The sequence below is a fragment of the Eriocheir sinensis genome, chromosome 10 (genome assembly GCF_024679095.1).
Source record: "Eriocheir sinensis breed Jianghai 21 chromosome 10, ASM2467909v1, whole genome shotgun sequence".
Classification (NCBI taxonomy): domain Eukaryota; kingdom Metazoa; phylum Arthropoda; class Malacostraca; order Decapoda; family Varunidae; genus Eriocheir; species Eriocheir sinensis.
This window is the reverse complement of record NC_066518.1, coordinates 393,918-410,526: the sequence shown is the minus strand read 5'-3', so window position 1 is coordinate 410,526 and position 16,609 is coordinate 393,918. Positions and strand designations below refer to the sequence as shown.

Genomic DNA, 16,609 nt, shown 5'->3' with positions numbered 1-16,609 from the left:
ATTATTCATTCATGCATATGCTATTTGATGCATAGTAGAGTCAAACACCTGCCACATTCATGGTGAGGTATATATGGGGGATGAAGGGGTGCTACAAGCCTATTGATGACCTTTCTGTGTCTTCATTTGCCATTTCCTCTTGGTGTCTCAGTTACACCAGTCTTGTAGTGTACACCAGAGAATAGTTCAGCATGCTCTCTAAGAACAAATTATTTTACCATCCACAGCAGACAACATGCACACAACACACACCATTTTTTCAAAAATATTTCCAAAATTGCAAAATAATGGTTGAAGAAAAAAAAATGGCCTCGACCCCTTCTCTGGGGAAGGGACCAGAAATGTCCCAAGGTCAGACTTCTGGTGATGATCCAGAAAGGTGTCTTGGTAGCTCCTCTAACTTTCTTTTCATAAACTTTTTCAACATTCACAAGCTTTGCTCTAATTTCCGTTCTGTGGAGCGCTATCTTGCCTCCTCTAAACCTCACCTTCTCTTCTCTTACTGACAGTAATTTCTATTGTGCTCCCTCCTGTTTTATCCTAAGTATCAGTACAAAGCTGGAAACTACATTTATGTACCCAATTATATAACTTGCCCTCATGCCAACAACTTGCATTCTTCAGAAGTTTCCATCTGGCTAAGACTTAATTGTCATTGTCATTAAATACGTCTGTACTGTTTATCTCACCTAGATATACCAAATATGTAAATTATTTTGATGGTTTGAATTCAAAAGTGGAGCTCATCCTAACTCATTCTCCCTGCACTGAAATCTATGTCCTAGGAAATATCAGTGTTCACCACTAGCTTTGACTTATGTCCTCCTTCACTGATGAACCAAATGAATAAGCTTACAACTTTATTCTGTTCATTGATTTGGAGCAATTGGTTTAGCACCTAATATATGTATCCCTGACCACCTTGAAGACATGCCTAACACTAGACCTCTTCCTAATCTCTTACCCTTCAGCTTATTCTGTTAAAGTGTACCTTCCGTTGTGATCCTTGGATCACAACTTTATTTCTTCTTCCGTCCTATTGCATCTGTACAGTATCTGGATCTGGCATAATGCTCTAGCTCATTAGGAATACCTGAGTGTGTACTTTTCTGATTTTCTGTTGAATGATTACTGCATGCAAGTCAGACTCCTCTTTGTCTGCTTCGCTCATTACAGAGCTGATATTCTGTGGGGGCAAGACCCATTTTCTGTATACTTTTTCTACTCATGCTACAAAGCCCTATTTCAATCAGGCTTGTTCTTGTACTGTCAAAGGCAGCTCACAAGGGTACCTGAGCCTTCCAACTCCTAACCATCATTCTCTAAACATTTACGCCCAGAAATTAGCTGATCTGTTTTTTGACTACCCAAAAATTCTTTCATTAATAGAAAATCTTGAAATCTTGCTAACTCTAATGATCGTTGGTGATTTGTTCCACACTATGCTTTCTACCAATCAGCGTGTTTAACTTCCATATTGCTTTTTTTCCTCCTTTGCATTCTGAAAGCTTCATATTCTACCTTTAGCTGAAAGATAGCATTGCCCGTAGATGATATATGAGAGGAGGTGAAATAATGCTGGTTATATTTACTTTAAATTTAAGCAAGTGTTGTCTGTCTTGCCTAATTTTTAGTGTATAGACAGTAAGTCACACGCAATAATCCCTGGGGTGTTAATTCTTCTCATTTTTTTAACTCGTATCAGCTGACAGCATAGTTTGGTACCCACAATTTTTGTCAAGAGTTATCAAACATTTATGATTTTATATTGTTGCTTATGGATGGAAAAAATATTTTTAGTACAGTGAACCTTGAGTGTTTTTTCTACTAACTAAATTCACACTAAACTACTTCTTTCAAATTAATAATAAAAAATTATGTGAAAAAAAATGCTGGCTGTGCTGGATTCAAGATCATCATTCATTGGGCACCCTTTCAAACAGCTCTCAGACATAAAATGCTACTCAGTCATTTAAATGAACTTTAACAGAATACAGTGGAACCTCGGTTCATGAACTTAATTCGTTCCTGAGGGTCGTTTGTCACCCAAAATGTTCATAAACTGAAGCTATTTTGCCCGTAGGAATCAATGTAAAATGTTTTGATCCATTCCTGGACCCCAGATGATTGCTTATTTAAACTTTTACAACAATACTTTGTGCACAAGTTCATAACAAAACCAATGGAAACCAACAAATTTAACACAAAAGAAAGAGGAATTCAATACTAAACATATGAAATAGATGAAAACTTAATTTTGTCGTACCTGTATGGAGGAGAGTTGACGGTGCAGTAGGCGGTGTCACACTGGCCGTTTTCCTCCAACTGTTAGGGCTATGGTACACCCAACCATTGGTTCCATCCGTACGGATGGAAAACGGTTGTGGGTGCGAACGACTGCTCGTCTGGTTGTAAACAAACAGATGACGGCAGTGGCTGAAGAGTGAGGAGCAGTGGAAGATGGCCTACCAAAGACTGGTAAAGTGAACTGGCAGAGCAGTGCTATGGGAAGCATAACAAAATATTTTTTGAGTGGCCAGGATTGTACCCCCATTAAACCCATGTGATAATGTTATTGGTAAATTATCAATTACTTTGTTATCGATTTTTGAGGAACGCAACCCAGTTATAAAGTGAGGAATGCCTGTGCATGGTGAGAAAAAATAACAAGTAGATCATGATTATTGTAATCTTATGAACATAAACTATTGATCTGTGAAGTAGCTTGTTGGCAGTTATGTACTACAGAAAATTGCAGCACCATATGATAAACAGTTTACAATTGTTGTGTCCACACTCAAACACATGTTCAGTACTTAGTGGGGGTAGTACTATCTAGTATGTAGGAGGCTTTGAGTATTTTGAATGTATGTAAGACTTGGCAGCTTTCTCTGTTGTAGTGTATAATGTATTTATTTCTATCTTTAAAAAAAAAACATTTCTGACTCAGGAAAACAAATAGTTCATTGTCATAAAGCAACATTTTTGTTGGCCAGGACTACGATAGCATTACACAGTCTTATTGTTAGGGTTGGCCCCATCCTCTTTAGTGAGTGTCTGTTACATCCATTTATTATCAAAGTAAATGTGTATTTGCGATCATTAATTTCCTTTTTCTTCTACATTCTATGAACCCATGGTAACATTAAAGATGCTCTCTTTCTCCAACACTGTCCCTCATCTACCCTCTCCAAAATGTCAGCTGATGCAGAATCTCATTTGCCAGCAGCATAAATAATGATAATAATAATGACAATGATAGAAAGAGTAACGATAGTGAAAAATTAATAAAGTAGAAAGTTGAAGGTGTTGAAAATAACATTGAATGTTTAATTTTTATGAGTTAAGTTTCACATCTTCAAATGTCAAGTTTGAATACAGAGAAATATTTAATTATCTCAAAAGTTGTTTTGTTCAGAAAAAAAACTGAAACACCTCCTTCCAACAGAATACATAGACTACACTCAGCCTGTGTATGTGTGGCGAGAGGACCCCAACTCTCGACAAAACACCATTCAGGAGATCAAGAGTCGGGCAAGCAGTGATGAGGACTGGCCACAAGTAAGGATACTCAAATAGTGGTTGGAGGAAGGTCAGGTAACATTAGGATACACAAGGATATAAGACTGCAAACAGGCCAGACATACTACACATGGCACCTGAGAGTACGTTATTCACCAATTTCCTCCCCCACCCATAAATCTTTCTGAGCTCCATTTAAAGCTTGCAATCCTGTGGCCCAGCTGCTCATGACTTTCTTATCTAGGTCATCCCTCTGCTCTCCAAATTCCTTATGTAAAAGGTAACCAACATATTCATTCCCTTTTGTTTAAACACTGGAATAGCCTTCCTTTGTCAGTATTTCCTCTTTCCTTAGACTAGAATGCCTTAAAAAGGGGAGCATCAACACACCTCTCTTGAGTGTAACCATCTCTTTAGAATACTTCCACAACCATCTTTTTAGGAACAGCACTGTAGCTGGGGGGGGGGGAAATTAACACAAGAATTAGCTACAAACTTTGTGAGTGAAGATGGGTCTCTTTTAGTTCTCTTGACATAAGAATACTACTATGGTCATTTAGAATGTTTGAATACATCTTAGTTTGAAGCTAAAAGAAATCTTCTTGAGTTCTGTTGCCAGGGTGGTATTCTTTTGTCAAGAGGAAAAGAAAACTCATTTTCATCCTGAGCCTCCCTGCCTTTCCATTCTTGCCTCACCTTTGAAGACAATATTGTAAATGGTGCCTTCTGTTTTTAGTGGCCTTGAAGTCATGCTTTCTCATTAAGAATAAAGAGGTTTCAATTCAGTGTTTGCAATGTTGGCAAATGAAACAATTTCTTTAGAATATTAATTAATTGAATTAACAAATTTCCAGATCATGGTGTTTCCAGAAGGCACTTGTACCAATCGTTCCTGTCTCATAACCTTCAAGCCTGGCGCCTTTTACCCTGGAGTTCCTGTTCAGCCTGTTCTCATTCGCTACAACAACCGCACAGATTCTTTCACCTGGACATGGGATGGACCTGGAGCGTGAGTACTGTTTTCACCTTGCGAAAGCTCTCAGGACAAAGTATCAAAGTAGATTGATGGGTCATAATTATATAATTCAATCCAGCAGTGTAGAGCTTTTGTGCTCATGGTATGTGATAAATGCAGAGTATCAAGTGTCAAGTAATGTAAAAGTATTGTTATTGTCAAAATGTTACTCAAGTGAAAATACAGTAAACCCTCCACAAATCAGACTAATTGGAAGGACACTTTATCCGAAATAGCTGAAAATCCAAGATATCTATATTTAAAAAAAAGATGTGCATAGCCAAGCAAAGCTATTCCAGAGTTGACCAGCAATTCTTATTATTTCTTGCATAATAAAGATTGACACCACTCTGGAGATGCAGTAGAGCAAGGCTGTATATGTATAAATCTATATGACTCTGAAGTACAGGTCTCCCTCAGTTACCAATGTATTGATTTACAATATTTTGTATACAAGATCAATCCAAGTTACTAACCAATTTTTAATTGCTGTGACACGTGTATACGATTGTATGACCAATCAGCTGAGCGCACCGCAAGTCTACAGGCATTTGATCCATCACCCAAGTGATCGCAGTGCTCCTCATCACTGTGGCCACTTGTTCCCATGCTGCCATCCAACTTGCCAGGCGAGGGCATATGTCATAGCCATCCCCTGGTGGGAGCTCCTAGGAGCAGGCGTCGATGAAATGATGATGATTGATATATGCTTAATATAAATAATAAATTATTAATATTATATCTATCTTCAATTTCTTTTCATTCTGATAATTATGCATATAACTTTTTTCGTGCTGAACCATGCATAATGAAATTGTGCATTAAAGAACTGTGTGCGTAAAGGGACTATATACTGTTTTTGTACTGTGGCAGCAACAGGAATTATAAATCATTCAAGAATTATTCATGTTCAGAGTTTATCATATATAATTAAGGGGTCAGCACTTACTACTGTGTACTTGATATAGTAATTGACTCATTGTAAATTTGTTCATTCCAGATTGAAGATGCTGTGGGTAACACTCTGTCAGTTCCACAATTATTGTGAATTAGAATACCTCCCTGTCTATACTCCCAGTGAAGAAGAAAAGCAAGATGCAAAATTATTTGCCAGCAATGTTCGACAAGTTATGGCTGAGTAAGTTTCCCAAGGTAAAAGCTGACTAACACATGTGACATATGGCCTCTAAGATGTATAACACAATCTCCGAAGGTGTGGTAGGAAAACTTTTGCATGCTTCATATCTAGGCTTTTCTTCCTCCTCTTTTATCCGTCTGTCTATTTTTAGGTATAGATGTAGTAGACAAGTTGGTCAGAGGTCTGGATAAATTCATAAAGAATAAAATTATACAGTTGGATCTTACTGTAACGATATCCAAAATAACTATTTTTGACAATAATGGTATGTTAGTTTTGATACCAAGTTTCTACAATAATGTTTGGATTCTCATGAACAGCAGAATTTTTCCCATTTGAACCTTTATCACTACTCTTTTTTTTAGCTGATATAATTTTAATCTTTATTGACTTAACATGAATAAAAGCTCACCTTAAAGTAGTTAATAAGGCATTTGGTGTGATGATTGATCCAAAGTTTGTGCATGGTAGCTACTGTGGTGTACGGTCGCATTGATGTCAGAATCCCCACTCTGGCTTCTCACGCCTGGCTCACACACTTCTTTCAACACATCATCAAAGCTGTCAGAGCCAACCCTTACAATTACTGATAAGAAAGTCAAAGTATCACAACAGCACATCCACCACTTTAAACCACAGAGCGTGAGAACTTTTGAGCAATGGGTGACCTGTCCGTGACCAAAGATTATAGCAAGGATAGATCACCAAGCCTTGTTTGACCCACAATGCATGTAAGCACATGTTAATATGACCACTTCTGCAGTCTAGCCATCATTTTTGCTACCACTCAATACTGTGTTTTGTATGTGGCTTGGCAGTCACAGAAGAATAAGTACTTAATGAACTGTGTTATTGTCTCTTATCTTTGGTTGTGGCTAGGTCACCCACTAGGCTTTATGGCTCAAAGAGGCTTGTGTCCTGGACTCCTGATGTGTGAACATTTTGCCTCCTTAAGGATTAGCTTTGATGGGTTTATGATGTGTTGCTGGGAGTAAGTCAGGTGAGAGGGGCCAGTGTGGGTTGGAGCAAGCGAAAATCCATAGTAACAGCCATGTGCGAGCCTTGGAATAACCATCACATACCTCATTAACTACTTTAAGGTGAGTTTATATGACATGTTGATTCATTCATATTATTACAGCTTAAAACAGGTAGTGAAATGAGGGTTTTCATTATTTAAAGGGTCAATTATGTAAACTGCCACTTTATTTTTAGAGAACACTGACTTAGAAAAAAATAATTGGGTTTACAGTGCTTTGGGGGTGCCAGTGGCAGACTACACCTATGATGACTGCCGCCTCATGCACAAGGCCAAACTCAAGAACCTACCCTGTCAGACAGGCCTCATTGAGTTTCTTAAGCTTCGTCAACGTCTTGGGTGAGTGCAATGGTCACTTTTTTATATCCAAATACAGTCACCTCTCAATTAACATGAGTTTAAATAACGCGTTTTTGATTTAACACGAGCTGATATTTAAGGAGATACGTTTAACTAAAGCGATATGTTCAATTTAACACGAGTTTCAGCGATGACATCACCGCGGGGAGACGCTGTCTTTCTCCTCAGTCTGAAGCTAGCCGGCACTGTGAGTGGAACGTTTCTCTGGGGTGCGTTTCAAAGAGTGACTCGGGACGTCCCTGGCGCCCAGACCACCCGGGACCCTCTATCAAACGCTTTTGTGCACCTCTCAGTTAAGCCTCATCGTTGCTATGGTAGCGGCATTTCAATGGCTGCAGACTGGTGTCCGCTGCTCTCTCTCTCTAGCTGTTTTGGCAGCAAAATGGCGTCCGCTGATCTTCCTGACGACGTTTAAACATGTATCACAAGCTGTTCTTATATGTGTTTGTTTGGGCGGCCATATTTGCTGATGACGTCATCCCAGCACGGAGGCGCTCCCCCTCTACAAACCAGGAGCCCGCGGACGTCCCGGGTTGCCAACCCGTGCTGCGGCCTCACGCGTTTTAGAGCACCCAGGACGTCCCGGGTGCCCCGAGTCACTCTCTCAAACGCACCCCTGGAATAGGTACACTGCATTTTGACCTCTATTATGGCACCCAAGCGTCCTTCCACCTCCTGTGAGGAGGTGGAAGGACGGGGTGAGGAAGGAGGAGGGAGAGCGGGGTGAGGATTCGGCAGATGAGGATGATGACCAGCGTGTGTTTTTGTTGTTTCCGTGACCTAAAAATGTATTAATAATGAGGGTTTTTTAAGGTTAGAGTAACAAAATCCCCAAAATAGACAGACTTTCCCAGTGTCCAGGAATGTAACTCCCCCTCTTACCATTGTTTCCTATGGGGAAATTATGTTTAAATAACGCGATTTTAAACAATGCAACATCTCCAGGAATGTAACCCTCATGTTAATTGAGAGGTGACTGTACATTAACCACATTTTCAACTTACCTGATACCAAAAATAATTAATTTATTGTATATTTTCAAAATTTAGTCTAATATAATTTATTTTTAGAATGCACAATACAGTAGAACTGCTTCAACCCAAAAAATCCTTTATACATGCAACTAAGATGTAAGTTTTATGATATCATCAAGATGGTGGTAAGCAAATACTATCCAAGATAAGAAGGAGTAAAAAATGCATGCAGATGCTTCTTTTCTGCCAAAAAATTGTTATTTGAGAGAATTTTAACAATACTGTAAAAATTGTCTATTTTAACTTACCATTATTCTTGAAAATGTTAATTTTAGTCAAACAGTAATGGATTCTTCGGAAGAACTGGCACTTTTGAGAAATAAGTATCATTATTATTATTATTATTATTATTATTATCTTTGCTAAGCACACTAATATCATTTGAAAATATATTGCTGTTTGGTCTTCTTTCAGCCATTATGATTATTTAAAAACCATTATGACTAACATTTTATATTTCAGCTTCAGTTTAATAATCATGAGAATTTATGTTGCAGTTTGAACCTCAAAAATGTAGAGGAAGAGTTGCTGAGTCAGTTTGCAGACATAGCTATCAGTGATGGACAAATCACTCTTCAAGATTTTTCCAAATACCTAGGAATACCTGAGTCAGAGCCAGCACTTATAGACCTGTTCAAATTGTATGATAAGGTAAGAAGTTCTGGTATTCAATATTTACCGTATTTTGCAGCATATAACGCGCACCTTTTTCACTTATCTAATGCCAGAAAGTTACCCCTGCGCAGTATACACCTAAGGTACAAATTTTGATCGATTTTTTATTCAGGCTGCCTTTTTCCGCTATAATTTTAAAGTTTGCATGGGGTTTTATGGGTCAGCGTGACTCCTAGGCTACCACACAACTTCATGCCATTTCCAGTGTTTCCATGACTGTAACAATGGCAGGAGGAGAGTATTTTGTATCTTCCGTATCATCACGTCACCACGGAAACACCACATGACGTAGAGACTTCGGCTTTGAGCCAGACTGAAGAGGATGGATGGATAAAGCGAATGCTCATAAATTTAAAGCTACTGGCTTAGAAGGAGCCGTGAAATTGATAATGGAAAGTGACCAATTTTCGGGAGAACGTCAGAACATTGCCGTACAGGGAGAACCGATTTCACAGTACACGGTTACACCCCCGCCCTTTAGGGGTTAACAGAAATTCCGGGAAACTGTACATCATCAGTCTTGCTTAACCATACATATTTCTGAACATTTTAAGCGCTGAATATTTTTTTCCAAATTTGTTGTCTTAAAGTCACTGGGGCTGAAGGTCTTTTTGGCCAAAACTAAGGTTCAGTCATTTCAAAACTTACTGGATGACACAGTTCAGTCGGTTCTGGCATGGGGTAAGGATGTTGAGGTCACCAAAAGTTTCACATACTTTGGTAGCTTAACGGATAATAAAAGTGGGTCTAGCTAGGATGTGGATTGGCCTGGCTCACAGTGTTATGGACTCCCTCAACGCGAGTATATGGTGTTGCCGATATCTATGCAGGCACACAAAGATTCAAATCTTTAAGTTGCTTGTGCTCCCTGTCTTTCCTTACAACTGTGAGACATGGATATTGTATAGTGACTTGGAGAGGCATGTCAATGCCTTTGGTATCAAATTCCTTTGCAGGATCACGGGGTATCGCTGGAATAACAATGTCGAACCAGCAACCACTTGATGAAACTGAATTGAAACCCGTTACCAGTTTAGTCCGTGAATGCCAACTCCACGTCTATGTGCACATGGCACACCTCCCGGAAGTCTGTCCTGCTCATAAGGTTGTTTCTATTCGAGATAACCACTAGTGGAGGAGACCAAGGGGATGCCCACTTAACTCATGGCTGGGACAAGTTGATCAATCCTAGGAGAGGGTTGGAATGGAAATGGTAGCTGCATGGAGGCTAGCTTGGGAGGGCTGTCGGGGGTGGAGGCAGTGAGTGAATGAGGCAACTTGCCACCTGACAAATACATAAACTCGTGGGGAAAATTATAATTGGTATAAAATTTTGAGCAAACCTCTATTTTAATCCTATTTTAACTCAAGTTATTGGCATTGTTTTGTCTTATTCACCATATACATAGTGATGTAAAAGTTTAAATAAAAGATAAATTTATGAATAACTCAATTAGGAGTCATGAATGAGGTGTTTCAGTAAGACGAAAGGTGGTAGCCAGAGCGGAAAGGGAGGCTACTAGGCCACTCCTTCTCCCTACTCCTCACCACTGCCACCCCCCTCCTCAAGGCGAGGCATAAACCACCACCAAATGCATGCTAAGTGGGAATTTAGGCCACTTAAATCTGTGTATGCATGGTGAGGACAGAGGTAGGAGATTGGGGAGTGGCGCATAATGGGAGGATAGACAACAATAATGTCATGCACTCTGGCAAGGTTGCGGTTAATTTGAATCGCACACCTGTGATTCTTTTTGTTAGATGTGAATATGGGTAGAGACCCTAGAGTGTTGTTAGATGTGTACTCATTTTATACAAGATCTTAATGTACTTGTAAGAGAAAACTGATACCTGTGACTTACCTTAAGGGACTATTTTCTGTTTAGGGGCAGAGGGTTCTTTTTGGATTCAAATATCCTTATCAGTATTTCTGAATTAAGCTGTTTCCAAGGATCATGAGAGACTATTCCTCACAAATTAAGAGGGGAAACTGTTACCAAAGTTTTTATGGGCATATTCAATTAAGTTGTCAGTGCAAAATTTTATTTACATGGCCTGTTCACATAAAATTGGCATAAAATAGAACAGACAGTACTTATTTAACTTCCACAGAACCTTTGCTGAGGTGAAAGTTCAGAAAATTATGCTCGTACATGTAAGTTATTTAAGCATAGGAATTAATGTAACAACTTTTGATTTACAGGACAACTCTGGGACCATAGACTTCAGGGAGTACTTGGTGGGTTATTGCCAGTACTCGAAACCAGCCAATACAGAAGACACCCTAAAGTGGGCTTTCAAGTTGTTTGATCGCGGGGGCAAAGGACGCATTCTCCTAGATGATCTCATAAAGGTTCTTCGAACCTCTCTTGACATGACTCCAGAAGAAACTACTAGAATTTTTAAGCAAGCAGACCAAAATAATAAAGGTTACATCACATATGGTAAGAAATGTTCAGATAAATTACTTTATGTACTAAAATGGTAGTAGACACACATCACATTCTTAAGTTTCTCAACTAACTGATAAGAAAATGGCTAAATATGAAAAATATCAAAGCAGGTATAATTGTAATATATTTCGCAATTTGTATTACAGCAACTTATCCTCTTTCCACATTACTCTTGGCACAAACTCACATGCACGTGTGCGTTTACCTATTTGTATTCTACCGGGCCCAAGTTAAGCTCTAATAGTCCCATCTCCATATCTACCTTATTTGACGGCTTATAAGATGCATGGGCTTATAATAAAGACACACCCCCAATTTCAGCAGGCATTTGAAAAAAATATAGTAAATAGGTTTGAACCATGAGTGTCAGGTGAAGATTTTTCATCCGACATTCGTAGCCACAAGGATGCAGTGCTAGAATCCAATCCGTTGTGTGTGTGTGTGTGTGTGTGTGTGTGTGTGTGTGTGTGTGTGTGTGTGTGTCTCTCTCTCTCTCTCTCTCTCTCTCTCTCTCTCTCTCTCTCTCTCTCTCTCTCTCTCTCTCTCTCTCTCTCTCTCTCTCTCTCAGCTCACAGGACCCCACAGGATGTCACCCCACAGGATGCTGACAACCCCCACAGACACATTCCTCCCCAGACACATAGAGGTAAACACACCCTTCTTTAACTTGATTTTAACTTTCTAAACCTTTTGCAGATGATTTTGAGGTTCATGCCAAGAGGAAGCCAGAATATGCCAAGATTTTCCTCACATACCAAGAAAGCCTCAAGCAGGGCACTCGACAGAGGTCCATGCACTTACCTCCACCTGGAAAAAAGAAAGCCGAATAACGAGCATTTTTTATATGCATTGTCATATACTGTTTTGTATTAAATGGATTTTCTTTAAATTGGTTCTTAAGATAATTACTTAACAAGTATTTTTATGCATTGTCATTTTATTGTTTTATATAATAAAGAGATTTTGTTTGAATTGATACTATAGATAGTTTTACTAATATATATATCAGTTACCTACTGCATTGTTGGGTTATTGCTATACAAACTGATGTGACTGCTAGACAAAATTGTGGGCCAAGTTTTTTCCCTCATCTGTCTGCTTTTCATTTATTTTATTTTTTTCAGAAATACTTATTGAAGCAGACCTCTTTATCAGTAATATATTATATAATATTGAAAGACATTGCAAATTTATGATTCATAAATTTAAAAAAATAAATATTTATAATTATTGTCCCATAATAAAAAAGTCAAGTAACCTTGACATCAAGCAAAGCATAAAGCAAAGCATAAACATGAGGACTTAACTGCTTGAATGTTTTTCAAATACTCTGACAATAATTTATTACTTCTGATTTCTTTGTGCTCTATACTGTGTGACAGATAGGAAATGAAAGGCTTGGCATAAAATGTAGAACTTAAGAATGGTTCAGGTTTCAGCAAGATTATATACTTTAAAATTTTTGATTTGTCTTTTTTTTTTAATATGCAATAAAACTTTCAGATTCATTTGAGTTTTTAAATTATAAAATTAAGTTAGTTACGAGAGACATTAATACAAAATTGTACAAAGAAAAATTAATTTTATACTAATGTGTTAATAATGATAATTTGAATTGTCATTGCAACTTCATGATATTCTTGGAAGGAACTTTTATTTGATATAATTGTTTTCCAGTAATGTGACACAAATTATTCTTGCCAAGAAGAGATGTGTTCTTTGCAACCAGGAATTTTGGCAGAATACTACTACTTACTCTGAAAACAAAATTTGCTGATTGATATATGACATCAATGAAAGACTTTATGAATTATTTCAACACTAGATAAGTGAAACCTAGCATATAAGAGCCTCCCTGTTCAGACTGGCAATCATAGTCAGACATCAGATTCTGCCTTACTTTAACTTTCATATCAGATATTTCTCAGTGTCTGTGTATAAAGATAACTAAGAATTCATTATGTTCAGAATGGCAACTGAACTTGATATACAACCCTTATATTTTCAGTTGTTAATGTGGCTCAATGGGGAAAAATATTTGTATGCAAATTTCCTAGTACATAACTTGTTATAATGTCATATGGTGAAGTTTTATCTTATATAAATATCCATTTTGCTGCTATTTCCTTAATCTACCTCATTAACTTATTTGTGCATTAAATAATTACTTTCTTTACAAAATGGGTTTTGCTTCACGGTTGCAGACTATAAAACATTATCTCTTCAGCTTGAATTCTTGTCACAGGGTAGTGGACAAGGCATGCAAAATAAATATTCTCGTACAAGTATATTGACTCCAAGTCCATAGGTGTGCATGACTGCAGTTTCTGCTAATGCCATGTAAATTAACCAAGTTAGATCCAATTCAGGAATCTTGCAGCTCAAATCATAATTTTTAACAATAATAAATGTGTTCCACAAGTATTTCACTAGATTAAGAAGTGAAGTAAAAAGCTTAGAAAATTAGAATAGAAATGACATAATATTTTCATGTAGACATGCGAGTTGCTTGACCCTCGAGCTGACAATAGGACTAGAGTCAATAGTTGAAGTGTACTTACTGACTTCCTCCACTAATATAGGTGGCCATCTCTGGTGCCAAATGTTGCTTGCCTATATTTCTTCTTTATTAACACTTTTCTAGATGACAAGAAGTGAATATAGTCCATAAATAGCTGTGATATGCTGTCCTAGATGAAAATTCTTAGTATGAGGATTTTTCTGATATTGTAAGTATTAGACTGTAGTAACTTCTGAGGTAAAAAAACTTAAGGTATCCTTATATTTGATTTTGCATTAATCTTCTTTCACTGAGTTTTGTAATTAATGAATAAAAAATCTTAAACCCACAAGAAATATGTCTAGTAAATTTTTCATATAAGAAAATTCAATTGTATAAGGTCTGCCACATTATGGGTACATTACTCCACCAGAGCAGTTGGGTGTTGAAAAGTAAATATTTGAATGTAACCTTAAATATCTAATGTTAGAAGATTGGCAGATATATTTCCTTTTAAGTCAAAGGAGAGTCATAGCAATAATCATAATATACCAACACCTTGAAGTTATTGGAAGTTATTCCTAATTTTGGCATCACAGAAAACATATATTCCAATGCTCAACATTATACATAAATAATAATAATAACAACTGAATGGCGTAGTATAGGTTTCTGGACTTTATATTTTTTTCTAATTAATGGATATACAGTTGTATAAAATTAAAGTATCTGTAGTTTAAAGAAATATTTGAATTTTTATCCAGATAAATATTATTAATTTCCAAACATTTAGTTTAGCACTGAACACTCCCTTCTTAAGTTTACATATCCTAGTAAGAAGAAGCACTCTAATCAGAGATCCTTCCCCCTCATCAAAAACGCAACTAAACCCCAAAATCTAAACCATGCAACACCAATACTTTTCTCAGAGAGACCATTGTGGGTCCTTACTTTAGTCCATCATTCATATCCGGCAACTGGAGCCTAGGCTGCTTTGGTAAGCTGTCACTGATTGTACAGCATTTTGAGGCAGTCTATCTCCAATTCATCTGAGAAACTGGCCTCTCCACACTACACAAATTATACATCTTTTCTGTGGCTCATTAAGATAACAGAATATTTACTTGGTTTATTCATCAATGGACAGTAGAATGATAGGGAATTATAAATGTGAATAAAATAATGGGCCCCAGAGAAGCAAGACAGACTTTTCAGCATCAAGCCAAAGAGATATCCTGCAAATACTTATCTGCATTTCTTTTACATCTCAGTTCTCTAGTTTATAGTGCCCCTCTTGTCCCACTGATCATTAGTCTTGTTTGCATCATGTTTAACAAAGTCAGAAAATTGATGTTGTTTAAAGAACAAAAAAAAAAAAAAAAAAAGAAAAAAAGAGAATTTAAAAAAAATTTCTGAAAATAAAAAAAAAAGTTTTCATTCCCAGATTACAGAAAGACAAACAAAATACAGACAGCAGTTGTCATCAGCAGTTGTCAAGTCCAGGAACCAAAGGGTAAAAAATCTTAAAAAAGGCTAAGTTTTTGAAGTTCCCAATACTATGTCTGTTTGACTGCCTAAGACTCACTAGGTGAAGTGGTGGTGGTAGTGAGGTGGTGTGGATGGTGCTAATGTCTTATGGCATGGTATTCCTGTTGAGAGTTGTTGAATTCCTTTAATATTATTTGCTTTCTGTGTTAGTTGTTGTATTAGTTTCTGTTGCTTGTGTGTTCTGTCTAAAAATGTCTAATGTTATGTGGTTCAATAAGCAGCTAAGCTCCTTTGCTTCTTGTCTGCTTGTTCTTGTCCGTTTGTTATGTCTGAGCAGCTGAGCAGCTCAGCTTTATTATGTTATTTTCTATTATTTATTTCTATTCATTGTTTCATTTTTTTATTTTCCTGATTTTAAGTTGTTGTAAATAATTTGAATTATTATTCATGAAATTTGAAAACTTGAAGAAATTGAGCAAACGTGTCCTTTGTTGATTTGAATGATTGTCATAAAGTATTGCTTTAACTTGTTTTACTTGTATTAAGTGCTCTACAGACAAAGTGTGTGGTTATAAGTCTGGGGCAGGAGGTATTGGTTTGCCAAAAAAAAGTATTATTAAACATCTATGAATGGGCTGTTACAGTATTTTTTTTAAATACTTGTCAAAAAAATCCTGCTTTGGACATGACACGCCCTGGACAAATGTGTTGGAAATGGGGTCACTGTACTCACATTTTTCTTTGGTAGTCAAACCCGAGCCCCTCCAAGAAATGTGAACCATCCATTTTCCTGACACAACGAGTGGAACAGGAAATAATGCCCATTACTAAGCCATGAATTATGTGTGAGAGGGGTACTTTTTAAAGAACATGAGATTGATTGAGATGGAAAACACCAACCTATTGCAGGCATTTAATGACCTCATCTTGAGGAGAGCATCATCATCTCCAGCACCAGGAAGAAAGAAAAACTCCCATGTCCAGAAGCAGTACTTCTCTTTTGCATGCCCCCCAGACTGGACCACTTGATCAGGAAATGCTGAACAGTTAGTGGAACCAAACATCTCAAGACATGAAGAAACCATGTGTGTAGCAAGTGTAGCCTGTCTCAAGGTAAAGGTAAAGTTGGGGGCATACACTGAAGCAGCGTGTGGCCTCGGTGCTCATCTCTGTAACATTGGCCCTTTAGCCTGTGGTGGGAGGGAGCCCATTACCCTGGGACACAGGGCCAGTGTGACATCCGAGTTACCACAGTTTACCTTCCCCAGGTTTCCCCAGGTACCCATTTATCGACCAGCCCAAGAAGGAGGATGAACAGCTGGGTGAGCTGCATGCCGACTGCCTGGGCCCGTGGAGTAGTAGGCAGGCACGCTGACCACTAGACC

At 37.7% G+C, this 16,609-nt stretch overlaps 1 protein-coding gene and 1 long non-coding RNA gene across 10 annotated transcripts in view; one reads left to right on the top strand and one right to left on the bottom strand.

The window, feature by feature from the left end:
• LOC126996389 (lysophosphatidylcholine acyltransferase 1-like) overlaps positions 1–13,353 on the top strand; it is a 43,067-nt gene extending 29,714 nt beyond the window's left edge. For all 8 annotated transcript variants that reach the window (XM_050856760.1, XM_050856761.1, XM_050856763.1 and 5 more), the window contains 7 exons: positions 3,449–3,561; positions 4,377–4,531; positions 5,538–5,675; positions 6,928–7,053; positions 8,606–8,759; positions 10,987–11,227; positions 11,933–13,353. In XM_050856760.1, the coding sequence (XP_050712717.1) occupies positions 3,449–3,561; positions 4,377–4,531; positions 5,538–5,675; positions 6,928–7,053; positions 8,606–8,759; positions 10,987–11,227; positions 11,933–12,066 (1,061 nt within the window). In that variant the 3' untranslated portion in view covers positions 12,067–13,353. The remainder of the gene's footprint in view (positions 1–3,448; positions 3,562–4,376; positions 4,532–5,537; positions 5,676–6,927; positions 7,054–8,605; positions 8,760–10,986; positions 11,228–11,932) is intronic.
• The window catches only part of LOC126996390 (uncharacterized), a 24,562-nt gene continuing 19,691 nt past the window's right edge, over positions 11,739–16,609 (bottom strand). For both annotated transcript variants that reach the window (XR_007751148.1, XR_007751147.1), the window contains exon 4: positions 11,739–12,043. This is a non-coding gene — a long non-coding RNA (uncharacterized LOC126996390). The remainder of the gene's footprint in view (positions 12,044–16,609) is intronic.